Source organism: Rana temporaria, chromosome 13 (assembly GCF_905171775.1).
Source record: "Rana temporaria chromosome 13, aRanTem1.1, whole genome shotgun sequence".
Taxonomy (NCBI): domain Eukaryota; kingdom Metazoa; phylum Chordata; class Amphibia; order Anura; family Ranidae; genus Rana; species Rana temporaria.
The window spans coordinates 77,539,482-77,567,277 of NC_053501.1; the positions used below are offsets into that span (position 1 = coordinate 77,539,482).

At 43.3% G+C, this 27,796-nt stretch overlaps 1 protein-coding gene across 2 annotated transcripts in view; it reads left to right on the forward strand.

Annotated features, from left to right (window-relative positions):
* The window catches only part of TMEM121 (transmembrane protein 121), a 68,844-nt gene extending 41,821 nt beyond the window's left edge, over positions 1-27,023 (forward strand). Inside the window, exons 1-2 of one of the 2 annotated variants that reach the window (XM_040332092.1) lie at positions 20,518-20,719; positions 25,061-27,023. In XM_040332092.1, the coding sequence (XP_040188026.1) occupies positions 25,523-26,458 (936 nt within the window). In that variant the 5' untranslated portion in view covers positions 20,518-20,719; positions 25,061-25,522 and the 3' untranslated portion in view covers positions 26,459-27,023. Of the gene's footprint in view, positions 1-20,517; positions 20,720-25,060 lie in introns of those variants that run through there. The other variant, XM_040332091.1, reaches the window with a different exon arrangement.
* The last annotated feature ends 773 nt before the right edge of the window (positions 27,024-27,796 follow it).

A 27,796-nucleotide genomic window follows, 5' to 3' on the forward strand; every position in this document is an offset into this window, starting at 1 on the left:
TAGTACAACCAGGAGATCAAAATCCGCCAGAGGATTTATCCGCGGAAACGGTCCGGAGGACCGTTTCCGCGGATAAATCCTCTCGTGTGTACTAGGCATTATGGTTTTCTTTCAACAATGGCTTTCTTCTTTCCACTCTTCCATAAAGGCCAGATTTGTGGAGTGCATGACTAACAGTTGCCCTGAATAAATGAATGAATGAGTGACTTATATAGCGCTATACATGCGAACTGAATCGCCTCTAGGTGCTTTTTGCAGCCAGTGTCTTCCTGGCTGGTGCGGTCACTTACCCCCTAGGATCTTGACACGCTTGGGACACACATTCGTACACACATGTATACATATATACTGGGCCAATTTGGACAGGATCTGCCCTGTGGACAGATTCTCCCACTTGAGCTGTGGATCTCTGCAGCTCCTCCAGAGGTACCATGGGCCTCTTGGTTACTTCTCTGATTAATGCTCTCCTTGCCCGGCCTGTTAGTATAGGTGGACGGCCATGCCTTGGTAGATTTGCAGTTGTGCCATACTCTATTTTTTCAGATGATGAATTGAACAGTGCTCCATGAGATGTTCAAAGCTTGGGATATTTTTTTATAACCTAACTCTGCTCTAAATTTCTCCGCAACTTTATCCCTGACCTGTCTGGTGTGTTCCTTGGCCTTCATGATGCTGTTTGTTCATTAAGGTTCTTTAACAAATCTCTGAGGGCTTCACAGGACAGCTGCATTTATACTGAGATTCAATTATACACCAGCGGAATCTATTTACTAATTAGGTGACTTCTGAAGGCAATTGGTTCCACTAGGTTTTAGGGGTATATCAGAGTAAAGGGGGCTGAATACAACAGCACTTTTCACATATTCATTTGTAAAAAAAATGTTGAAAACCATTCATCATTTTCCTTCCACTTCACAATTATGTGGCACTTTGTGTTGGTCTTTCACATAAAATACATTTAGGTTTTTGGTTGTAACAAAATATGGAAAATTTAAGTGGTATAAATACTTTTTCAAGGCACTGTTTGTCAATTTTATCAGTACAGTCATTTTTTTTTTCAACATAATCACACTTACTTGGCATACTCCAAATACAGGTTTAGTATACATTTAAAAGGCGCTCCTTTTGACTGTCTCACCCAGGTGAAGGCAAACAAATCTTATCCTTGCTTTTAATATGTACACGGCTATACTGTATATTACCCTAATTGGTATGTGACTATGAATATAAAGTGATGACCTTGCACTTATTCTGCCTGTATTGTTTTCACAATGCTGTTTTTTTATTAACAGAAATGCTAAATAGATATATCTCCCTGTCAATACCCTTAAGAAACTTGTTGTTTAGACAGGTGACAACACAAATGTTTGTCAATATAAAAAGTATATAAAATTAAATAGATACCCAACACGCCAAACCTTACATTTTTGGGCACCCGTGAAATGGTGAGAAACTTCAGTATCCTACATTTTCCAAAGTCAAAGCTTTAAAAGCCCCCTATAGGTCATCAGTTTAGCGTTACAAAGGAGGTCTGGTGCTAGAATTATTGCTCTCATTCAGAAATATTTAGACAAAATAAAGGTGGATAAAGCACCTGGACCAGATGGCATACACCTACGGATCCTAAAAGAATTGAGCTCTGTAATTTCAAAGCCATTGTATCTAATTTTTAGGGACTCATTAATGACAGGAATAGTACTGCTGGATTTGCACAGGGCCAATGTGGTGCCTATATTTAAAAAGGGAACAAAGTCTTTACCAAGTAACTATAGACCTGTTAGTTTATAGTTGGGAAGATACTGGAGAGATTAATAAAAGACCACATAGATGAGTTCTTGCAGGAAAAAAATATTTTAAGCAACAGACAGCATGGATTCATGAAAGACAGAAGTTGTCAGACAAACCTGATTTCCTTTTATGAAGAAGTAAGTAAAACCCTGGACAGAGTTGTGGCTGTGGATGTGGTATACTTGGATTTTGCAAAAGCGTTCGCTACAGTTCCGCACACACGGCTATTGTGTAAGGTAAAGTCTACAGGATTGGAAATATCAGTTTGTAAATGGATAGAAAACTGGCTAAAAGACAGAATTCAGAGAGTAGTGGTTAATAATTCTTACTCTGAATGGTCTAAGGCAGTGGTTTTCAACCTGGGGGTCGGGACCCCCTTAGGGGTCAAATGACGATTTGCCCGGGGTCACCGAATCCTGGGCTGTTCCTGAAGCCTGCATCGATCTCCCAGCCTTCTCGCAGCTGCCCAGCAGGACTGTCTCTGGAGCCCGTGGCCGCCCACTTAGCCTCTTCACAACCACCCATTCAGTTCACGGCATGGCTGGTAGGCAGAGACTAGAGGCTAGCTGACTGGTGAGGAATGTGAAGTGGGAAGGGCTGAAGGAGACCCTATCTCCTGATTTCAGCATAGATGTCACTACTATAAGACACTGGAGTCGGAGATACAGTAAGTAAGTAAGATACAGTAAGTAACACTACCTGTGATTATAGTTGCCATTAAAAGTCCCCACTACAATTCTCAGACCAGCGGATGACCTTGATTAAGAGCACCCAAGTTGGCTGATCAGAACTCCCCCAGCACTGCCACTACATCCCATTCTTTCTCCCCCTTTTTCTTTGTTCCTCCCCCTATTTTCCTCTCCCTTCCATGTTTTCTCTATTTTTATTACTTCTCTTACCCATCAAAGAGTAAGAGAAGGAATAAAAATAGAGAACACATGGAAGGGAGAGGAAAAGAGGGGGAGGAACAAAGAAAAAAGGGGAGAAAGAAGGCTAGAGAGAGGTGTGGGGTAAAAATCACTTGTCTTGCCTTGGGTGCTGACAACCCACGCTATGAAAATAATTTTACTGTTAGGGGTCCCCACAACTTGGAAAATTTTATCAAGGGGTCACGGCACTAGAAGGATTGAGAACCACTGGTCTAAGGTTATCAGTGGTGTACCCCAAGGTTCAGTGCTAGGACACTTACTTTTTAATATCTTTATAAATGATATTGGGTTTGAGATCAAAATTTAAATTTCTGTCTTTGCAGATGACACCAAGCTATGCAGTGGAATAACGTCCTTACAGGATGTCGCCAATTTACAAGCCGACCTCAATGCTCTGTCTAATTGAGCGACTATGTGTTAGATGAGGTTTAATAAGAATAAGAAAAATATAAATCGCGCTACCTCAAACACCCTGCTTGCTAGACACAGGCGTGTGCAAGTGGGTGATCTACAGTGCTAAAAATGAAAAGGCGTCTATGTTAGGAGCGACCTCTGATGGCCACTAGGGTGCAGCATGCAGCCACCTCAAAATCCCACACCAGTGATTGTGATAGTAATTTACAAGTGAAAACAAAAAAGATTAAAAATATTAATAATATAAGAGACACTAGATGAAAAAGACATTGCCTGAATATGAACTTTGGCTATAAATGAGTTAATAGTCCAAAATATTAACAGCAAAACGTCTGTTAAACAGCAGATAGTGTGTCAAACACCCGTGCATCTGTGCCACATTACAGATTGGTTGTAAATGTGTCCAAAGGAAAACGTGATATCTCCTCCACCAAACTTATAAATTGGCCTCTTACCAAATTCCCATGATCCCTTATTACAGGGGATCAGAAACAGCATATAATAGGTCCCAATCTCCCAGTTTCGGATATACGGTCCTGTTGGATCTTGTTCCTCAAGAAAATTTTAGCAGTAACATTGTCCACCATGTAAGAAACAGTGAAAGCTCCACATGTGCGTTAAATGTGTAAAAAATGTATTTAAAGCGGGGGTTCACCCAAAAAAAAAAAATGTTAACATTACATCTAGCAGAGCCAGCATACTAAGGACATTTACTTTCGGCAGGTAATTTTTTTTTTCTCCGTACATACCTTTATATTCTGTTTTTTGTCCAGGGCTTCTGGGTTCCGATGACTGCGGGACTGGGCGTTCCTATCCTTCGGTTCGATGATTGACGGCTTGTGAAACAGGTGACCTGTCGCACAACGCGCGTCACCAGATGTCGGGAAATAGCAGAGCTGCGAGTCGGCACTATACGGCGCCTGCACAGTCAGCTCTACACGGCGGGCGCAGGCGCCGTATAGTGCCGACTCGCAGCTCGGCTATTTACGGAAATCTGGTGATGCGCGTTTCACAAGCCGTCAATCATCGAACTGAAGGATAGGAACGCCCAGTCCCGCAGTCTTCGGAACCCTGAGGCAGGGATAGGAACGCCCAGTCCCAGAGTCATCAGAACGCGGAAGCCCTGGACAAAATCAGAATATCAAGGTATGTACGGAGAGAAAAAAAAAGACCTCCTGAAAGTAAATGTCCTTAGTATGCTGGCTCTAATGTTAAAAATTAGTTTTTAGGGTGAACCCCCGCTTTAAAAAGTTAAAATTGCACTTACAATTATGCAGTTTAACCTCCCTGGCGGTATGATTCTGTCTGGAATTACGTACCAAAAGCGGTACATTTTTTTTCATGGAAATTTGGTGATATGTATTATAGGCCTGCAATTCTTAGTAATTACTTACTTAAACCTGACCAAAACAAGACTCTAGTAGACATTCCAGATGTGATAAATTTGAAACACAAAACACATGAATTATAATTAATCAATAATATAATTTTATTTAACAAAGCAATGAAAAATAAAGAAATTAGTCAAAGAAAGAAATTCAATACACATCCATAGTGTGAAACACTTTGAAGCAAGGAAATAGACAAAGTCCGACATTGCAATCTGGGCAATAGTACCTTGATTCTTTTCGGACTTTTTTCCCATTTTCATCCCTCTTGGCGCAGCAAACGACGCACATCCTGGTAGGCGCTAACTTTCGTGCGGTTGGCGGTACAGGTTCCAAAAAATGACGACCTGTCAGGCGCTCTGGATTCCCAACGTCAACAGAGCGTCGTCCGTGTCTGTTAGCAGACACTGATGCCGTCGGGTGATTGATAAAGATCTGCTCAGCCAACTTCCAAATAAAGTCCGAATGAACAAGAGGTATGTTCGTGTTTTTTTTGTAAAGGATATAGGCGTTCCAAAGACATTGTTCAAGGAGATGCCTAAAAATCTTTTTATAGTACTTCTTTTGTTGTTTTCGCATCGCCGGGTAAAAAGTCATCGCCTGATCGGCTCGGTCGACACCTCCCATTGTGTGGTTATAGTCGATCACGACTTGTGGTTTCAGCACTTCGTTTCCGTATTTTGTGCGGACCATGGCAGTGGAGGTGCTGTGCACGGTGCTCATGAGACACACGTCCTTTTTGTCTCGCCAGCGCATTGCCATCATTTTGCCCTTTTGAAAGGCAACCATCTCTCCTTTTTTTATTTTTTTCTTGCCAAACGTAGATGGCATGTCACGCCGGTTTGGCCTCACGGTACCATACCCGTCCGTTTTATTGAGGAGCAAAACCTCATAAAGTTCTGGTGACGTGTAAAAATTGTCTGTTGTCACGCAGTATCCCTGGTTCAGCAATGGGTCCAGCAGTGACAGGACAGAAGACGTGGCCATCCCATAGCGGCTGTACCTGGGATTGAATTTGGTACCTTTCCCGGTGTAAATTACCGAATTCCATATATAGCCGGTGGATGATTCACATAGCATGTAAAATTTTATCCCAAAGCGCGCTCTTTTGGACGCAATATATTGGATCCAACTCAGGCGTCCCTTGTAGGCCATCAGACTTTCGTCCACACTTACGTCCCTTTCTGGCACATAGGTCCGCTGAAAGTTGGCAACAATCATCTGGCACACCTCCCAGATTTTTTTCAGCTTTGGCGCAGGATGTGTGGCCTCGTCAAATTCTTCGTTGTTGGCGAAGTGCAGGTTTTTCATTATTAGTGAAAAGCGATACTCGGACATCACAGTGCCAAAAAACGGAGTGGCCAGCATCTTATTGGTGGTCCAGTACCACTTCTGGAGCGGTTTGCCCACCACCCCCTGAAGGATGATGAGTCCCAAAAAATTCCAAATGTCCTCCTCGGTGACCGGTTCCCATTTTCTGGACCTGGAAAATCTGCCACGCAGCGTAGCAGATTGCTGATCGTGGTAGCGATTGGTCTCCGTCACAATTTGTAAAATGACCTCCTCAGATAAAAAGAGTTTCAAATACGCCATAGGGTTGTCGGCCTCCACATTTACCTTCATCCCAGGAGATCCAGTAAATCGGAACCTCGGGGGCGCTGTCTGGTCCGCATCACTGTCTATAGGGCACCAAGTGCGCACATCACTCAGGTCAGGTGCGGGATCATCTGCGGCGTCACTTTCTATATCAGTGTCAGTGTCAGATCCAGATGATAAATCTCCATATGATTCACTGTCGCTCTGATCTGCGAGCAACTCCGTGTCGCTGCCGCTATCGCTGTCGCTCAGCTGGTCCAAAAGCGCATTTGGAGGACAGCGCTTTTTTGATGCCATTTTTTATATGGTTTATAAGGTTTTATATGTCAGCAATGACAATGGCAAGGGGCAATGAAAGGGCACTGTGTCAGTTTTCAAAGTGATACAGTGTAATCCTCTCAGATTACATTGTATCACCACCTTTTTATGTGTTTGTGTTGGTGCAACATTTGAATTTCCCTCCCAGTTCCGTTCCCATGCACCATTGCGGTGCATGGGAACGGAACCAGGAAGTCAGATGAGCGATGGACGGCGCGGTGTGTGTCTCGGCGGCGATCACAGCAATGATAGATCATCGCTGGATCGCCTGGACAAGGTAAGGAACACCGCTGCGCTCTCTGCACATTCATCCCGAGCGCGACTCAGACTAACCGATAGTAACATAAAAAACCAGACCCGAGTCGCGCTCGGGTTTACCGTCAGGGGGGTTAAGATTTGCCTAGAATCTAATGTGCCGGCCGGTACACAAAACTCTCAGGCTCTCGTCCACTGGGGGAACGTCAGAAGCTTCTTGGGTGACGACAGCGGTTTAATGTTGATAAATGTAAAGTTATGCACTTGGAGACTAAGAATATGCATGCGTCATACATACTAGGGGGAGTACATCTGGGGGAATCCATAGTGGAGAAGGATCTGGGGGTTTTGGTAGATCATAAGCTCAATAATGGCATGCAATGCCAAGCTGCGGTTTCCAAAGTGAGCAAAGTCCTTTCTTGTATTAAGAGAGGTATGGACTCCAGAGAGAGAGATATCATTTTGTCCCTGTACAAATCTTTAGTAAGACCTCATCTGGTGCAGTTCAGTTTTGGGCACCAGTTCTCAAAAAGGATATTGGGGAACTGAGGAAAGTGCAGGGAAGGGCAACCAAACTGATTAGAAGCATGGAGGAGCTCAGCTATGAGGAAAGATTAGCGGAACTGAATTTATTCACTCTTGAGAAGAGGAGATTAAGGGGGGATATGATCAACATGGACAAATATATAAGGGGTGCATATAGTGAACTTGGTGTTGAGTTTTTCACTTTACGGTCAACACAAAAGACAAGGGGCACTCTTTACGTCTAGAGGAAAAGAGATTTCACCTCCAAATACAAAAAGTTTTCTTCACAGTAAGAGCTGTGGACATGTGGAATAGACTGCCTGCAGAGGTTGTTCTGGCCAGCTCAGTAGATTGCTTTAAGAAAGGCCTGGATACTTTCCTAAATGTACATAATATAACTAGGTAGTAACATTTATAGGTAAAGTTGATTCAGGGAATATCCAATTGCCTCTTGGGGGATCAGGAAGGAATTTTTTCTCCTGCTGTAGAATATTGGATCGTGCTCTGCTGGGGTTTTTCGCCTTCTTCTGGATTAACTGTGGGTATAGAATTGGGTATATGGTCTTGTATGATATTATTATTGTTATTATTATAATTTTTTATGGTTGAACTGGATAGACTTGTGTCTTTTTTCAACCTGACTAACTATGTAACTATGATATTTTGAGATGTGATTGGTAATGTACAGTAGCTGGGAGCAGAATTGTGGATGGCTTTGTATACGGTTAGTGTTTATTAAAATTTTATACATTGGAACAGCAGAAGCCAGCGGAGGGATTGACAGCAGCCGCAGATCAGCTACTAAGATGGCTGAGTGAAGCGGTAGCATTCATGATACACTGAAGAGGGGATAGCCCATGTAAAGGTAGGCTAGCAAGAGAAAAGTTGCAGTAGTCGAGGAGATAACCAGGGATTGAATTAGTATCTTTGTGGTGTCACTAGTTAAGAAGGGGCAAATTGTTAAAGCGCTTAAACCATGTTGGAAGGCAACATGGTTTAAAATCATAGTTCTGGAATTTCGCTTCATACAGGCAGATGTAAGGTAACAAGTTACATTCACGACAGAGAATTTTTCCCCCCAATGGGGTTTTTAGGCAGCTCAAATAAAGGGTTGGATGCAATATGTAAAAATGTAAAAGGGTTTATTAGGGGAGTGTCACATACACCAAAAGAAATGGGGAGTATAAATAGGACATGAGTAGCGGTATAGACAAAGGACATAGCAATGTGTTTTCATATAGTTTACAGCATACAACAGATTATTATACAGCTGGATACAGTGAACATCGCATGTATAAAAAATCCTAATGCGTTTCGACCATAATTGGATTGGATTGGATTGGAATAAATACTTATAGAGCGCCGAATGCGAGTTGTGAAACTCGCGTCTAAGCGCTTACCAACAAGCTGGGGGTATCCAGTTCCCAAGAGCAAAAAGAAGAAACTAGGACATCTAAGTAAAAGAGGGGAACAGACAAGAAATAAACAGAAATATAAAAAGAAGGGGGGGGTGTCAGGGCACAAAAAGCCTATCCCTACTCCCTGACCATGGACCGCAGCCTGGGATTTTGCTATCGGGAGCCAGTGTAGATTCTTAAGCACCGGGGAGATGTGATTCCGCCTTGGGCAGTTTGTGACTAGTCTTGCAGCATGATTCTGTGTAATCTGCAATCGTTTTATCCACTTCTGTGGGAGCCCTAGAAAGAAAACATTAGAACAATCTAACCTAGAGTGGATAAGTCCATGAACTAAGAGCATACGGTTGTGCTGAGTGAAGAGATTCTTAATTTTCCGTAATAATTGCAGATGATAGTTGGCTGATTTTATGCAATATTTTGCGTGAGGTACGAAGCTTAGTTCAGCATCAAAAATTATACCCAGATTTTTTACCTGCTTAGCTGGAGTTGGGACAGGGCCAAACGAGGATGGCCAGGCAGGTAAAAAGGTAGAGTTGGCCTGTGGGCCGATCAGCAAAAGCTCAGTTTTGTCGGCGTTAAGGCCTAGCCTGTTTGAGTCCATTCATTGTTGGATGTTAGATAATCCCTTATTCAGCTGCTCAGGCATATTAGGTCCACTTGCAAGGTCTGCCAAGGTCTGTGTGTCATCCGCATAGATCTGGCAGCCTAGACCATAGCTGGTAATGAGGTCGGCAAGTGGGCGCATGTAGCAGTTAAAGAATAAGGGAGAAAGGGCAGAGCCCTGAGGTACCCCGCAGGTCAATGACTGGGTATTTGAGCGGTACGACTCCATTTTTATGGAGTGTGTTCTTTCGGACAGGAAGGATCTAATCCAATTTAACACTGCCTCCTCACAGCCAAATAAGGATTGCATTCTAGAGAGAAGGATAGAATGGTCAATGGTGTCAAACGCCGCAGAGAGGTCCAGCAGCACCAAGGCTGCGGACCCCCCCGCATCGCGGACACCCAGCAGACGTTCCCTCATATCTAGGGCAGACATAATGGTCTTCTTCAGAGTTTTTTTGTTGTAACTGAAAAGGAAGTTACAAGAGATTATTTAATGGTATTACGTATTCATATCACTTGGTCACCCACCCTGCCCTAGGCCCTATCTATGTAGAGGCACTTTTCATAGGAAAATAAAAAAGGGGAGGGGTAGGGAGGAAAAAGTGGAATGCAATATATAAATAGTATAGAAAAGATTAATTAAAATCAATCATTACCAAGTAGAGGAATACGAAGACAGTCCAGGTGAGGCTTCATGGTCACGACTAAGGAGGTCCAGCTGGTTCCCCGGAGAACGTTCCATTCCAGGTGGCTCCAGCGTGGGTGTCCCATGTGCTGGGTAATCAAGTGTGACTCTACAAGGGGTCACCTGATCTAGGGCGATGCCCAACAAGGTGGTAGGCAGGGGGGAGAGGGATCACATGGAAGGAGTTGGTGGCCTACAGTGGAAAAGTTAAAATACAGTATTTTATTAGGGTTTATTGCAATGTATATGTATGTATCAGGGGTCATGTCCTGGGGAAAAAAGTGTGGGAACTCCCACCCAAGATCCTCTCCCCCACCAAAAAAAAAAAAATGATAGGCTCATATGCATAATTACTAAACTGCATGGTTTTTTTTTCTAAATCTTTCTAAATCCCGCGATAACTTGCGGCAGACCTCCACAATGTCTCCTGGGAACAATGACAATAGCTCCCAGGAGACATTGCGGCATCGAGGAAGTTACGGAATACCCGCACACTACCCGATGAATCCATATACAGGAAGCGGCCAGTAACATAAAGGATTACTAAGGTTCGCCTGCCCCTGACAGTGACTCGAGCTGGGCATCACCGCTTAGTGAAGGATTGGCTCGGGCGGCTCGACTGCTCTAGTCCTGCAAAGGGAACTGAGTTCCTGCTGTGAAAAAAGTGCAGGAACTCCGTTCCCACGCGTTCCCGCAGGACTTGAGCCCTGGTATGTATACAAGCAAAGGACATGCCTATAGAATAGTTGATTACCTGGCATGCCAAAAATTGCCAACCCAGACATAAATTTCTAAGATTAATGTAAAATTATAATTTGGTTTGATAGATTTAGTAAAGGAGTTACCAATTGGGAAGGTTACAAATAGAACACTGGGAGGTGGTGAGATGGGAATGAAAAGAGTGAGGGAGTGGCTGGGCAAACGGAGGAAATTAAATGGGAAGGGACGCAAAGAGAAAGAGGAAAGTGTGAAGGAACGGTGTATGCTGAATATAAACAGCAATGAAAATAGGCCTGGTGAGAAGGGAGGATAGAAAAGGAAAGAGGGAAAAACCAAAAGGGAATGCGAAAAGTTACAAGTTACATTCAAAGCTTTGTAGCATATCAGAATCTGCATAGCAAGGGGCCTGGCTCCTCTCTGGCTAGGATGATACGATGAAAATCAGTGATTACCACTCTGCACGCAAGCTTCAAAGAGAATAAGGGCTAGCTAAGATGACCCATGGTCATATGATGCATGGACAATGCTGCCCCTAGAGGCCAATATAATATATTAAAAGTACTACCGCTTGGCAATATCTCATTGGACAGAAGGCAAGTGAGGGTGGTTATGAGTGGGTGTGAATGTTTGTGTAAAAAGGGCATACACAAGAGGAATAGTCTTTTGCCCTTTGGATCCTGGCTTTGGCCTGAGCCATGGGGCACAGGCCCTTTTTTTGCCATCCAGAGCCCAGACTATGTCTGGAGGATTGTGATAAGTATTTTCGATATTCTGCTGTTTAGCGTGTGATGTTAGCATATTCCTATTTTCTTGGGAAATAAATAGAAGATATTGTTTTACTAAATTGATGCGTTTGTTTTCATAGCTAACTTTATATCATTGTGCTTATTAGAGTCTTATAGGTAGATTCAGGTAGAGTTAGGCCGACTTATCAGTAGATAAGTCGACCTAACTCAGAATCTATGCCGACCTATGTTTAAGCGTATGCTCAAACAGGGATACGCTTAAACATATCTAAGATACGACGGCTTGCGCCGTCCTATCTTAGATTGCAATTTTTCGGATGGCCGCTTCCATTGCGGCCGGTGTAGAATATGAAAATGAGTTTCTACGCCGATTCACGAACGTACGCCCGGCCGCCGCAGTCGATTTACGCCGTTTCCGTAAGGCCTTTACAGGCCTAAAGTTATTCCACCTATTAGGTGAAATAACAATGTTAAAGTATGGCCGCCGTTCCCACCGCAAGCTTCAAAATTTTAACGTCGTTTGCGTAAGTCGTCCGCGAATCGGGATTTACGTCGTTTACGTCCACGTCAAAATCAATAGGCCCGTGCGGCGTACATAACCGCAATGCACACTGGGAAATGTAGTCGCTCGGCGCATGCGCAGTGACAAAAAAATGTCAAAAACGTGAGGTCAAGCCTCATTACCATTAAACACGCCCCCCCCCAACCCATTTGAATTAGGCGCCCTTACGCCCGCCGCATTTACACTACGCCGCCCTAAGTAAGGAGGCAAGTACTTTGTGAATCATGTACTTGCCTCTCTTACTTAAGGCGGCGTAGTTTAAACACGCTAGGCTACGCCGCCGCAAATTAGCGCGCCCCTACCTGAATCTACCTACATATAGACTAGCTAATTATAGAGATAGACAATTTAATACACATATGCAATAGTTGTATAGTTTATATTAGTTTTGATTATTGCATATTTTTCTCTTAATTCTCTATTATTTTGTGATGTCAAGACAAGTATTCTTACAAAAGGTATAAAATAAACATTTCAGATATTTAAGTACAAACCGTAAACTTGTCCCAACCGACCCTCCCTTACCAACCCACCCTGTGCGCAGTTATACATCTATTTGAGTTTCCCCGAATAGGAGCAAATACATTCGTCTGGGCACCTGTTGGTGCATTACGTAGAGAGAGAAGAGATTAGAATATAGACGGAGAGAGGAGGAAATCAGCGTATCCAAACCCAGCGTTAGGGGGTCAAGCTCTCAGGAGCCGCCTGAGAGGAAAAAAAGCATAGAAAATATTAAGAAGGGGAGGAAAAAGCAAAAGGAAAATAAAACAAGGGGGTTAGGGGTAGGAGCTCTAGTGCCCTTTATTATTGTAGGTTGCTAGTTCAATTCTGGGGGGGTGGGGATCCAGGCCCCAAAGAGTTGTAACCTCTATAGGGGGTATCCCATATCCCCCAACCAGGGCCCCCAGATTCTTTCAAATCTTTTATAGTTGCCTTGCTTAATAAAGGCCACCCTCTCGCTCCAGATCATTGCATTGATGGTTTCAACCCAGTTTTTTACAGATGGAGGGGCATGCGCTTGCCATCTCTGAGCTATTAACTTACGTGCTTGAAATAGGCACCTTAACATACCTTCCAGGGCTCCTGGTGGAACTCTGTGATACTCCATGTAACATAGAAGGCAGGTTTTAGCCTCTGGTTCTAGTGAGGTCTTGAAAATTTTGTGGACCCTGTCTATTACCTCTATCCAATATATATAGAGCTTAGGACACCTCCAGACCATGTGGATAAGGTCCCCTGCTGCCTTACATCTAGGGCATTCATCGCTCTGTTTCCACCCTAATTTGATTTTTTTTTTTGGAGTGTAGTAGACGCCGTGCAATAGAAATAGGTGGGACAGTCTCTGTGCCGGGGCAATTGACACCAGAGCCCCTCTTGGTAGAATCTTACTCCATTGCTCCGAAGTCACTATCCCTAGATCTCTTTCCCATCTATCTCGACTCTTGGAAGTACCAATTTGATTTATGGCTCTAGCCCCCAATTTACCATACATCTCTGAGATTGAGCCTTTCGAACCATTTGTTTTTAATTGTTTTGAGAAGAGCAGGGATATGGATCCTAACAATCTCTTGTGACCTAAACTGAATTTGGATGGCATGTCTGATCTGTAAGTATTTATAGAACGTCTTGTTGGATATGTTAAATTCGTGTCTCAAATCTGAGAACGTTTTCATGAGATTACCCTCATAAAGATGGAGTAGCCGTGTAATTCCCTGCCTCTCCCATTCTTTAGACTTCTCTATATCCCTTACTTCTATTAGGTTCTTGTTATTCCAGAGGGGGGCAAACTCAGTTACCCCAGTGTATCCCAGCAGGGCCTTCGTTGTCTGCCATACTTTACCAATTAGCTTTATGGTCGGGCATTTATAGATGAATGAGTTTGCCTCAAGGGCTTCTACCAATATTTTATGTGGGGCCCCTAATAGCATTAATCTACTACTGACATTATCTAGATTTTGAGTGCACCAGCCCGCTAGATATTGTAACTGGGACGCCAGGAAATATATTTGCTGGGAGTTGCATAGTCTGTAAACTGATTCTGGCCTGACCTCCTTTCCACATTAAGTCTCTGAAAAAAGTTTCCATTCTTTTAAACCATATTTGGCTTACCCAAATCGGGGAGTTGTGGAGTACTTATAAAATCTGGGGTAGCCAGATCATCTTTATTAAATTACATCGCACAGCTACAGAGAGAGGGAGGCGGTTCCAGGTGTCCTTTTTTTGTTTCAGTTTTAATAGTAATGGAACTATGTTATTACTAATACTCCTTGAAATGAGTAATCCAAACCCCCAAGTATTTGAGTTTTGTGACAATTTTCAGCTGGGACATTTCGGCCGACTTATCCCAGTTGATGGCCAGCCCCGAGAATTGCCAAAACTCGCTGACCATTTGAACCACTAAAGCCAACGCGCTATCAACGTCCCCTATGAGGAACAGGACATCGTCCACAAATAACAATATCCTGTCTTCCTCCAAACCCCTACTGAACCCCTGTATATCTTCCTTGAGCCGAGCTTTAATAGCTAAAGGTTCCATGGTGAGCGCAAACAGGAGGGGGGAAAGGGGGCAACCCTGCCTCGTTCCCCTTTCCAGCTTAAATAGGTCTGTAACTTCACCATTTATTTTAATTTTTGCTTGTGGCTCGTTATACAGAAGTTTGACCCACCTAATAAAGGATGGGCCAAACCCAAAGCTCTCTAGAACCTTCCACAGGTACGGCCACTCAAGGCTATCAAATGCCTTAGCAGCATCAAGGGCCAATAGTGCTCTAGGGCCCTCATTATCAGTTGGAATCTGTATGTTTAAAAAGACCCTTCTAATGTTGGTGCTTGTTGACCTATTTGGAATGAAACCTGACTGGTCAGGATGGATAAGGCTCTCAATACATCCATTTAAGCGAGTTGCCAAGACTTTAGCGAGAATTTTTACATCCGTACAAAGCAATGAAATTTGCTGGTAGGAGGAGGGGTCAAGTTGGTCTTTTCCCTCTTTATGAATTACTATAATATTTGCTTCCTCCATGGAAGGAGGAAGATGCCCTTCAGAAAAATCCCATTTCAATGTCTTCAGCAGTTCTGGTAACAATATTTCGCCAAATCGTTTGTATATCTCTACTGGGAGCCCGTCTGGACCGGGTGTTTTATGGATAGACATCCCCGCCACTGCAAGCTGAATTTCCTCTAATGTTACAGGGGATTCCAAGTTTTTTTTGTCCTCTTTAGACAAAGTTGGGATTGTTATTCCCTGGAAGAAAGCTTCCATGCTTTCATTTCCTCTCCTGGATTTATATAGGGATTTATAAAAGTCATAGAACGTATGTCTTATCTCCCTTCCATCAATGGAAATTTCACCTGTTGAAACCCTAATTGCCGCTATGGAAGAGGGGGTGTTAGCCCGAACCAATAGAGACAACAGTCATCCCACTTTCTCCCTTTCACCAAAATGTCTTTGTTTCTGAAAGATTTGGTGATTCTCTGCCTTACTCATCATAGACCTGCTGTTTATCCAACCATTCCCTTTGCTTACTCAAAGACGGATCCTCAATGTATTGTTGTTCGGCTAGCGTCACTTCACTTCTGAGGTCTTCCTCTCTCACCCTGGATTCCCTTTGTACTCTTGCCACCCTCTGGATCAGCAAGCCCCTTAAATAGGCCTTCAGAGAGTCCCAGACCACTCCAGCCTCCGCCGAGCCTGTATTAATTTGGACATATTCTTGCAAGCTATTCAACAATTCCCTTGGTTCACCTAGCAGCTCAAGCCAGTATGGGCTAATTTTCCATTCTCTTGGAGGGGCTCTGTCCCCCTTTCTGATTACTAATTCTAACGATGAGTGGTCTAAAACCCCTCTTGGGCTATACTCTATCTCCTTCACCATGCCCAATGCTTGGTCATTAGCCAAAGCCATGTCAATTCTGGATAGTTGCATGGGAGCTAGAATAACAGGAATATTGCAGAGTCCGGGGGTGACGAGTACACCAGACATCCCTTAGCCCTGTCTCTTCCAAAAACTGGGCCAAACGGCCCCCTCGTTCTGTACTTGGTCCAGGTATCGAGGGAAATCTATCAAGACTTCATTATAGTCGCCCACTGCTATCAGGGGAATACCCGTTATGTCCAGCATAAATTCCACTAGTTTCTGTAAAACAGCAAAATTAAAGGGGGGGAATATAGATATTGGCTAGTACATAGGGTCTGTTCTCAATAGAACAGGACAAGAATATGTACCGTCCCTGTTCGTCGATCCAGCTCTCCTCACAGGTGAACGACACCCCTCTCCCCACCATCATGCTCCCCCCCCTCGAATATGAGGAGTGTACAGAGTGGTAACGAAATGGAAATTTCCAAGAGCCCATCTGGGCCATTGTATCTCTAATTAGGTTTTTCTCCTGTAGACAGAGTATCCCCGGCCCCCTCCCCTCCATTGATGACAGAACCAATGCTCTTTTAATAGGATCCCCTAACCCTCGTACGTTCCCTGATCTAATCCTCCATAACATAAGACGGGACAAAAATAAGTAAGAGCCTAGGATAGCCTCTCTCTCTCCCTTCTAAACATTTTCTCCAACCGAACTCGACCTCTCTATCCTCCCCTCCCGCACCTTGTAGTAATTGAGATAACTGCCCACCCAAACCCTCCCCCAAAGCTCCCTCCTGCCAAAATGTCCGCCCTCCCCTGTCCGCCCTCCCAACCCCCCCATTCCCCCCCTCCGCCCATTGGGGCTCCACCTGTGGCCTCTCCAAATTCCCCAAACCATACCCACCATCCCATTCTTACACTCAACAACCTCACTCACTCAAACGAGGGGTGAGGCTGTCACCCCCCACTCCCCACCCCCTTAAGCAAGGTTTAAATGTCCAATGTCCTACCGCAAACAAAAGAAAAAGGTGGGGGAAAAAATAAACCCCCGACATGAAAATTACATCAAATATTCAAGTGTACAATAAAAATATGAGCCCACTCAAAAACAATTCAGTGACATTATTGGAGTGTATATGCTGCAACTATTCTAAAAAAAAAGTAGAAAAGCCCAAAACCTTAATCTTGTTATATTATTAACATATAAGTTCTTCCCTCCCCATCCTCTCCACCCCCCCAAAATGGGGGGAGGGGAGAAAAAGGGAAAGGAGAAGAAAAAAAAAATTCAGTGACATTATTGACATAGATAAGCGACAACAAAAGAAAAAACGAACAAAGAATGTGATAGATCTCAAAAGGGAAAAAAAAATTTTGATTCAATAACTTTGTGAGCGTGCATATTCTTCACGTTCTATCCCCCCCCCCCCGACATAGAGGAGGAGGGGGTACAATATGTGTATTTATTAGGGGTGCAACGGATCAAAAAAACTCACGGTTCGGATCGTTCATCGGATCAGGAGTCACGGATCGGATCATTTTTCGGATCAGCAGAAAAAAACAATCTCCCCCACTGTAATATCCACATCTACCCCCCCCCACTGTAATATCCACATCTCCCCCACTGTAATATCCACATCTCCCCCCCCCCACTGTAATATCCACATTCCCCCCACTGCAGTGGCGTCACTCGGTGCAAAAAAATGAATAAAAATGGTGTCATCTCCCCCCTCAGTACAGACACCCCCCCTCAGTACAGACACCCCACAGTAGTGCAGACCTCAGACGGTAACCCCCCAGTAGTGCAGACCTCAGACAGTAACCCCCACAGTAGTGCAGACCTCAGACAGTAACCCCCCCCCAGTAGTGCAGACCTCAGACAGTAACCCCCCCCAGTAGTGCAGACCTCAGACAGTAACCCCCACAGTAGTGCAGACCTCAGACAGTAACCCCCACAGTAGTGCAGACCTCAGACAGTAACCCCCACAGTAGTGCAGACCTCAGACAGCGGCGTGTTTCCCTCAAGTGCGGGCTCCTCCTCCTCTGTGGGTGTAAACAGAGAGGAGGGCCACCGCCGGGTGTACCAAGATGGCCGCGGCTCCAAAGCTAGGCCGAAGCCGCGGCCTTTCCTAATGCTATGCCCGAGGAGGCAATCCGCGGATCGCATAGCGTGCCGATCCGAAGGGGGTGACCCGTTCGGATCACGGATCAACGGTGATCCGTTGCACCCCTAGTATTTATATATGTAAAAAAGTAAGTATATATATATATATATATATATATTAAAAAAAATTACCCTTGCATTCTTTAAAGGAGAGAAGAGGGGAGAAAGGGAAAGAGGGAGCAAAGCAAAAAAAAGTTACACCAGTGGCATTGTCAACATGTTAGCACCAAATGGCCCAAAAAAATAAAAATTTATAGAAAAAAACAAAAAAAAGAATAGTTTGATGGCATTGTTCTACAAATCCTTGCGATTATCTTCCAACCATTGTGCGGCTTCCGCCGGTGCATTGAAAAAAATAGTCCTACCCAGCGCTGTAACTCGTAAGCGGGCTGGATACAGTAGAGCATATTCTACTTTATGCTGGTGTAGCGTGTGCTTGATTGGCGTGAATTCAGCTCTATGCCTTTGAAGGTCTGGAGAAAAGTCAGGGTATAATGAAACTCTAACACCCTTATACATAATGTCCCCCATCTCCCTGGCTATTTGGAGCAGGGACACCTTGTCGCCATAGTAAAAGAGTTTCATGAGTAGTGGTCTATGGCGCCTGCCCGCCGGTGGGGGTTTAAAAGGGACCCTATGAGCTCTCTCGATTGAGAAAAAGGGTGAAAAGGTAGCAGGCCCAAAAATTTCCCTGAGCCATCTCTCCATAAATGTTATAGTATTAGGGCCCTCACTCCGTTCTGGGAGACCAATCACTCTCACATTATTCATGCGAAGTCTATTTTCGATCTCGTCTAATTTAGCCGCTTGGATGCTCGTTTTCTCCTGTAGCCCCCTAAGTACATTCTCAAGCGGATATAATGTATCCTCAGCAGTGCTTATTCTCTCTTCCAGAGTGGTAACCAGGGGTCAAGTCCTGGGGGAAAAGTGTGGGAACTCCCACCCAAGATCCACTCCCCCCACCAAAAATGATAAGCTCATATGCATAATTACTAAACCACAACTTTAACCAAGTTCTTTCTAAATCCCACGATAACTCGTGGCAGACCTCCGCAATGTCTCCTGGGAACAATGACAAAAGCTCCCAGGAGACATTGCGGCATCGAGGAAGTGACAGAATACCCGCACATTACCCGATGAATCCATATACAGGAAGCGGCCAGTAACATGAAGGATTACTAAGGTTTGCCTGCCCCTGACAGTGACTCGAGCTGGGTATCGCTGCATAGTGAAGGATTGGCTCGGGCGGCTCGGCTGCTCAGGTCCTGCAAAGGGAACTGCGTTCCTGCTGTGAAAAAAGTGCAGGAACTCCATTCCCACGCGTTCCCGCAGGACTTGAGCCCTGGTGGTAACCCTTTCAACAGTTTTACTCATATCTTGGTGCATTGAGATTAATTAATCTTTCAGGCTCTTTAATTTATTATCAAAGCCAATGATGAATTCTTTGCAAGCATTAACAGCACAAAAAAACATCTTTTTTTTAATGTAGGCTATTCTACTAGGTCAAGATCGACTGCAGTGGCAGGTTCAAACGACTCTGATGTAGCCGGTAATGATACAGTTCCAGGCATTGCCCCCCCAGTCCCTTTAGTACTCATGGTTTTGGTGCCACTTAAGTTGGTTGGATTGGTTGGTTTAAGAGCTGTCGGCCCCTGGCTCTTTCTATCGGCTGATGACACTGATGAGCCTTTGGTCTGCGTTACTGGCGGCGACAGACCCCCCTTGATGGGTGAATGGAGTGTACTATGGGCAGAATGGGCGAACCTCTCCAGCTTGGCTGCTGCCGCCAGATTTCCTCTTTCTTTCTCTTTTTCCTTAGCGGACCTTGTAGTGGGGGCGCCTTCTGGTAGTGCCTGGTCATCGGGCCCACGCCTTTTGGTCATGGTGAACATAGTATTGTCAGTGGAATAAAGTTTCCCCAAAAAAAGGAAAAAAAAAAAAAACAGCAAAGCGTAGCAATTTGCAGCAGGTCACAGCGTACCCCACTGGTATACTTTAGCAGGTCAGTTATATGCGGGTCTCAACCGTGGCTCTGAAGTGGTGTTTTGGGGGTTTAAAGATCAGCACATAAAGAGTACCACCAGTCTCAGGACAAAAACCACCCCAAATGAGAGCAAAGGGTCAAAGAAACTGAAATAGAGCACTTCACTTCACTGCTCTGAGGTTATTCCTGGTGCTGTTGCATCCACTGCTGCCCTCTCCGCTGATCTTCACTGGGGACAAACTTCACCTGCTCACCAATTTATGCAGTTCATACAGGCTCTCTTTATTTTTCCATTACTTTTAACCCCAAATACAATAGTGCCATAAGTAGTGGAACTCTGTCAGTGCTGGAAAGAGTATAGGCAATGAGGGAGCGAGGAGGGATAGATGTTGCCTTTTACTGACCTCCAACAGTGAATTTTAGTCGAGTCTCCTTCACAATGGGCTATGAACACCTCTAGCATCCCTCACCAGCTCCCACTCCTGCTGTAAGCCAACAGAGTAACGAGAGGACACACTCTCGTATGGCAGTGAGTTCTCGCCGGATCTCAAGCTGCTCCGTGACTTCGGGCGGCTCCGTGCTCTGAATAGACTTTGGTCCCCTGCTAAGATCCGTCCTCGTTCCAACCGGCCAAGCCGGCACCAGGCAGGTGGACACAGTGGGATCCCCCAGCTGCGTCCACAGATGATACGAGCGTGGCAGTGGGGATCAGCAGGGGATTGCAGCGGTCGGCAATATAGCAGCACTGGCTTATCCTTTTATCAAAGGTAGTTACCGCGGCTGGGACACGTATACTGGGCTCAGGCGAGATCAGGGTCCCAGTTTGGATATACTAGAATCGGCATGATTTTAGCTGATGGGGGGGGTGGAGTGGAGCCTCACACACACACTCACACCAGCGCTCTCACTCCCTCCTGCATCCGGCCACGCCCCTCTGATCATGGTTAATTCATATTTACTTCAGGCAAGTATTAGCTTGTGATTGTATGTGGGGTCTGAAGGAGAGGTCAGAATCTAGGATTACACCTAGCATCTGGCATGTGTGGATGGACTGATAGTTCTGCTATTAGTGGTAAATAAATGGTTAAATTGAGGAAATGGGATCAGGGGAGAAGTAATATTATGTGCTCAGTTTTTGACAGATTAAGTTTGAGGAAGTGATGTGACATCTATACTGATATGTCAGTTAGTAAATTAGTGAAGAGATGACTTGAGGATTAGAGAGATATACAGTATGCTCCAACATGGATGATTTCATAGGCTAGAGTTGGGACCAAACTGTGCCAAGGGGCCTTGTTATGGCAGTGTGGCTTCCACATACTGTATGTTTGCAAATGCTATGCAACTTACACCTGTTTTAATACAAATTGTTAAACAGTGTTATTTGTTTTTATGTTATGTTTTTTAGCCAACTAGCTGGTACGTGTGCTTGGAAATACATTTTGTTTGCTCTGTGCAAAGCCCATCGATGTGCATCTTACCTTAAAAGCTAGTTACAAACTGTAGCATTTACTGTTTTAGTTTCTTGCTCTGTCTGATTGGGCGACTAAGTGGCAGATGAGGTTTAATGTAGATAAATGTAAAGTTATGCACTTGGGGGCTAAGAATATGCATGCATCATACATACTAGGGGGAGTACAACTGGGGGGGTCTGTAGTGGAGAAAGATCTGGGGGTTTTAGTTGATCATAAGCTCAATAATGGCATGCAATGCCAAGCTGCGGTTTCCAAAGCGAGCAAAGTCCTTTCTTGTATTAAGAGAGGTATGGACTCCAGAGACAGAGATATAATTTTGCCCCTGTACAAATCATTAGTAAGACCTCATCTGGAATATGCAGTTCAGTTTTGGGCACCAGTTCTCAAAAAGGATATAGGAGAACTGGAGAAAGTGCAGAGAAGAGCAACCAAATTGATAAGAGGCATGGAGGAGCTCAGCTATGAGGAAAGATTAGAGGAACTAGATTTATTCACTCTTGAGAAGAGGAGAATAAGGGGGGATATGATCAACATGTACAAATATATAAGAGGTCCATACAGTGAACTTGGTGTTGAGTTATTCACTTTACGGTCATCACTGAGGACAAGGGGGCACTCTTTACGTCTAGAGGAAAAGAGATTTCACCTCCAAATACGGAAAGGTTTTTTCACAGTAAGAGCTGTGAAAATGTGGAACAGACTCCCTCCAGAGGTGGTTCTGGCCAGATCAGTAGATTGCTTTAAGAAAGGTCTGGATTCTTTCCTAAATGTACAGAATATAACTGAGTACTAAGATTTGTAGGTAAAGTTGATCCAGGGTAAATCCGATTGCCTCTCGGGGGATCAGGAAGGAATTTTTTCCCCTGCTGTAGCAAATTGGATCATGCTCCGCTGGGGTTTTTTGCCTTCCTCCGGATCAACTGTGGGTATGAAGTTGGGTGTATAGGATTTTACTGTGTTTTTTTATTTTGTTTTTTGTGGTTGAACTGGATGGACTTGTGTCTTTTTTCAACCTGACTAACTATGTAACTATGTAACTATGCTGGAATTGGCGTGATGGTGCATCGGACATGCTTTGCTGGTTTGTCCCTGGTCTTAGGTTTTTAACACATTTTCAATGGAAGAAATGTCCAATCATTACTGTTTATTAAAGCGGAGTTCCACCCAAAAGTGGAAGCTCTGCTTATCTGCTTCCTCCCCCCTCCCCCTCTGATGCCACATGTGCCACTTCCATGTGAGGGCACTGCAGCAACCTATGTCATTTACAGCCCCTCCTCCTTCCCCCCTGTTGCCTTCTGGGAGACACACAGGTCCCAGAAGACAGCGGGACCATTCAGAAAGCGCAGTGTGACTCGCGCATGCGCAGTAGGAAACAGGCTATGAAGCGGAAATGCTTTTTCTCTTATCGTCCATGGACGGACACAGCTCCTTAAATCTTGACAAGTGGGTTATGTACAGGTAAGGACTAGGCAGAAACATGTTAGATAATTAAATACATGTTACTTTAACAGAGTTGAACAGCCCCGCCCAGGGGGCGGTCCCTCCAGACATAACCCTCCTCCCTGCATTATGCAGCCTCAGTTTCGTTCTGCCTATCAAAGGAGAAGGACGTATGGCTCCCTTTGGGCCCAGCGCTCTGAGGAAAAATGTTATTTTATTTTATTTTTTCTTGAAAGAATCTTCTATCAACTGTTGGCTGAGAGACAGGCTGGATATATAGATCCTTGTAGTCTACTCAGTCCGGCCAGCGAGCGTGAGCACACCTTTGCAAAAGAGGCTGGGTCTGCCACGACATACCCCATGACTCCTGGGGTGGCCGGTGAGCTTTGCTCCGAGGTCCACACATGACTGGGCTGTGGTGTTGTCTCACTCATAGTGGACTGGGCCGACAGCTACCTCCATTGCGGTTGTAGGCCTGTCAGGAATGCTTTAGTGAATCCTCGCTTGGACGGGTAAGTACAGTCCCTCCCGCTTTGGTGGGTTGGTACGGCTGGGCATTCCTGGGGTTCGGGGGTCCTCCTATCCTCCCTTCCCTGCTTCTTTTCCCTCTGCTGCATTACATTATTGCTGTCAGGAGCATTGTCCGTCTGGCCAGCAACGTCTGGCCTGTGCTTCTTTTTACTGCTGGGGTCTTTTTCAAAGAGGAGTTTGGACACTGTTTAGCCTCTTTGGGCTTTCACTGTTGACAATGCTGCGTTTTTCAGCGCTGTCGCCATTTTTTGGGTTATTTTCAGTTACTATTGAAAATCCCATTGGCGGCAATTTTGTTGTAGCCACGCTAAGTGCACTTTTTTTGAAAAAAATACACTTTTTTTAATTAAAAAATAAGACAACAGTAAACAGTTTTTATATTGTGAAAGATAATGTTACGCCGAGTAAATTGATAGCCAACATGTCACCAACATGTCACGCTTCAAAATTGCGCCCGCTCGTTGAATGGCAACAAATTTTTACCCTTAAAAATCTCCATAGGCAATGTTTAAAAAATTCTACAGGTTGCATGTTTTGAGTTACAGAGGAGGTCTAGGGCTAGAATTATTGCTCTTGCTCTACCAATCAAGGCGATACCTCACATGTGTAGTTTGAACACCGATTACATATGTGGGCACTACTCACGTATGTGTTTGCTTCTGCACATGAGCTCGGCGGGACAGGGCACGTTTAAACTTTTTTTTTTCACCCTTCTTAAAAAAAAAAAAAAAAATTTTAACGCGCCCCGTCACGCCGAGCTCTCGTGCAGAAGCAAACGCATACTTGAGTAGCGCCCACATAGGAAAGCGATGTTCGAACCACACATGTGAGGTATCGCCGCAATCGTTAGAGCGAGAGTAATAAATCTATCCCTAGACCTCCTCTGTAAACATCGCCTATGGAGATTTTCAAGGGTAAAAATTTGTCGCCAACTTTGAAGCATGAGATATTGGGTATCAATTTACTCGGTGTAACATCATCTTTCACAATATAAAAAAATAGGGCTAACTTTTTAGTTGTAAGACTGCTGCACAAATACGGTGTGACAAAAAGTATTGTCATTTTATTTATATAACGACCACCATTATATTTTATAGGGTGTTAGAAAAAAAGATATATAATGTTTGGGGGTTCTAAGTAATTTTCTATCAAATTTTTTTTTTTAACTTGTAAACACCAAATCTCAGAAAGCGGCTCGGTCCTTAAGTGGTTAAGGAAATAAACGCTCCACTCCCTGTTCTGCCTCTCCATCCCTAAACACTTACTTCCCTCACTGATTCATAGGCTCCTGCTGCTGTCAATGCCCTGTGAGGAGGGAGCAGGGTGTGTGGCCGAACTGCGCTGTGTGTGTCCATAAACGCACACAGTCCTGCTCAGGAGCACACACACATGGATGCTCCCTCAGCAACTGTCTTACTGAAGGGGCAATTGTAAGAAGAAGGGGTGGAGAACACCGACAGACTCCAGAAGAGGAGGTGAGGGAATGCTCTGTGCAATACCATTGCACAGAGCAGGTAAGTATAACATTTGTTTTTTTTTTTCGTAAAAAAAAAAGCCTTTACAATCACTTTAAATAAATACATTTTATGTTTGAAAATATATATATAGACGCATTTATGAAATGTTATTTATGTATAATATTTATTGTTTTTTTTTTTCCAGAGAGGACAACTTACACAAAAAAGGAGAATCTGGATAAATGAATTGTAGACTTTTATGAATATCTGGAGTACCATGGCCTAAAAAACACGGATCTGTTGATCCACTCAAATCAGACCTTACATTTGAACCTTACGATATTTAGCAATATAATATTATGAAATAATACCTACAGCTTGTTCAATAAATCCTTCAATCCCTTACTCACCTGAGAAAACTATTTAAAAAAAACAAAACCTAAAACGTCTAAATCGGAAAAAAACAACATATGGAATTACAAAGAAATATATGTAATTGCACATATCATATAAAACATGGCATTGCTGGAACAGAAAGCATTTTACAATGAATGAACATTTGTCATCAAAACCACCCACTATCTATAGCCATACGAGAGTTGACAATCAGTCCTAATACATGATAGTTGTATATACTTCATGAAAACCTGCAATAAAGTGGAAAAAAATGGTTCTTCCACCTCCAGACAAACGTCACGTGTGTCTTACAACTATTGTGATCATGACAAGTATGGCCTTCATGGATGCCTATCTTGTGGAGCAAAATCAGGGTCCAAGAAAGATTGGAGTATGCATCATTGTGATGGTTGGAGACATCTGCTTCCTAATTGTTCTACGTTATGTGGCTGTGTGGGTTGGAGCAGAAGTTAAGACGGCCAAGAGAGGATATGCAATGATTTTATGGTTTCTATATATATTTGTTTTGGAAATTAAGTTGTATTTTATATTTCAAAACTACAAGGCTGATAAGAAAAATATTGATACTGTGGCTAGGAAGGCGCTGACATTGCTTTTATCCATCTCTGTGCCAGGACTATATCTTGTACTTGTATCATTGGATAGCATGGAGTATGTGAGAACATTCAGGAAAAAAGAAGATCTAAGAGGACGTCTCTTTTGGGTTGCTCTTGATTTACTTGATATTTTGGATATTCAAGCTAATTTATGGGAGCCACAAAAGACTGGTCTCCCTATATGGGCCGAAGGACTTATGTTTTTTTATTGCTACATCTTACTGTTGATCCTACCTTGTGTCTCTTTGAGTGAAATAAGCATGCAAGGAGAGCATATTGCTCCACAGAAGATGATGCTATACCCAGTTCTAAGTCTTGTCACCATTAATATTGTTACAATTTTTATTAGAGTTGTGAACATGGTTTTATTTCAGGATAGCAGAGTTTCAACAATATTTATTGGCAAGAATATCATTGCAATAGCCACAAAGGTGTGCACTTTTTTTGAATACAAAAAACAAGTTAAGGAGTTCCCACAAAACACAATCGCTTTAGAACTGCAAAATTCAATATCACACAATCAAACAATTCACAATACACAAGGAATTAATCCTGAGCAATCTCCATCCAGAGAAATCATGGACACATGACAATGGCAACATTTTTTCTTTTTTTTTTTTTTTTACTTTGCTATACAGAAGAAATATAATATTGAATGGTTGTGGGTAAGGGATGGGCAAATTACTAAGCATTTTTTTTAGCAAGTGTATATCATGCAGATGCATTTTTACTGTTGTTTCATATTTTAAGTATAAAAACATGCTGGTTGTTTGAAAGAGCCTTCAAAATAATTTACATTTTGAAATAATGAAGCTTAAAAATTTGGGATGAGGAGCTTATGTGTCAAGTGAAGAAAAACAAACACATTTAGTGTACTGTACAAATATACAAATAATTTGCCCATCTCTGTCTCTAGTGGATTGTTACTGAGAAAACAATGTTACCCAAGGCACAAAAATATTTTAATAAAACTGATGTCTTGACCTTTTACATTCATGTACAAATGAATAATTACATGACATATTGATAAGAAAATTACTTGATTAGCAGGCTGATCATTGGTTGTGTTTTTAAATTGTTCATATTTATTATTTACCTACTATGCATATTTGTATAGGCTACATCTGATTATTCTGTCAACATTTATTTTTTTAACAATTTTGTGTGCTGTGATTTATTTATTATGTTGATCTAAGCTAGTGCTAGGAGCCAAAAGATTTTAGATCTTTTGTTGAGCAAAATCAATGTTCTGCTGCTGTTAAGCAGTTATAATAATAAGCTAGTCCTTCACAGCACCCATTTGTTTACTTGGCATGTATCGACCGTTTTGAAGAAAGACAGAAGAGAAGCAGCTACATTTTGCAATTCAGTTTGAGCTTAGCTTTGCCCCTCCCAACATTGTTCATACCCACTGTGGTGTTTGCCACATAGAAGGGAGTTTTCCTTATGATCAACAGCAGGTTTAAGGTTTTGGGGAAACAGGATTTTAATAATTTATTTTTGTCTTGTGGTTGACTGTATTTTTTGGACTTACAGGTATGTATCTCTTTTTTTTCAACCTCAGCAGATGGAACACAATGCTAGGACTGCTATCAGTTAAATATGACCAAAAATTTGATTTGACTTCCACAAAAGTCTTAAAACCAAAACATTATACCTGCTTAATTATTTTTTGAGGAAAATTATTCAGTTACCTGTGTGTGTCAATAGTATGTGAACCTCTAGCATTCTTGGATCACTTTTACACAGGCTTTCCGGATTCTGACAGCCTCCTTTTCCATTTATCTGCACCTAAATTTGACCCATCAGAGGTAGCCTAATGTATAGTCTATTTGCATCCAATCACCCATAAATCCATCTTGGGTCCCCGTTCACTGCCAAAATGTAGACATAAAATCTGCATTCACTTACTTAGACTGCCTGCACAT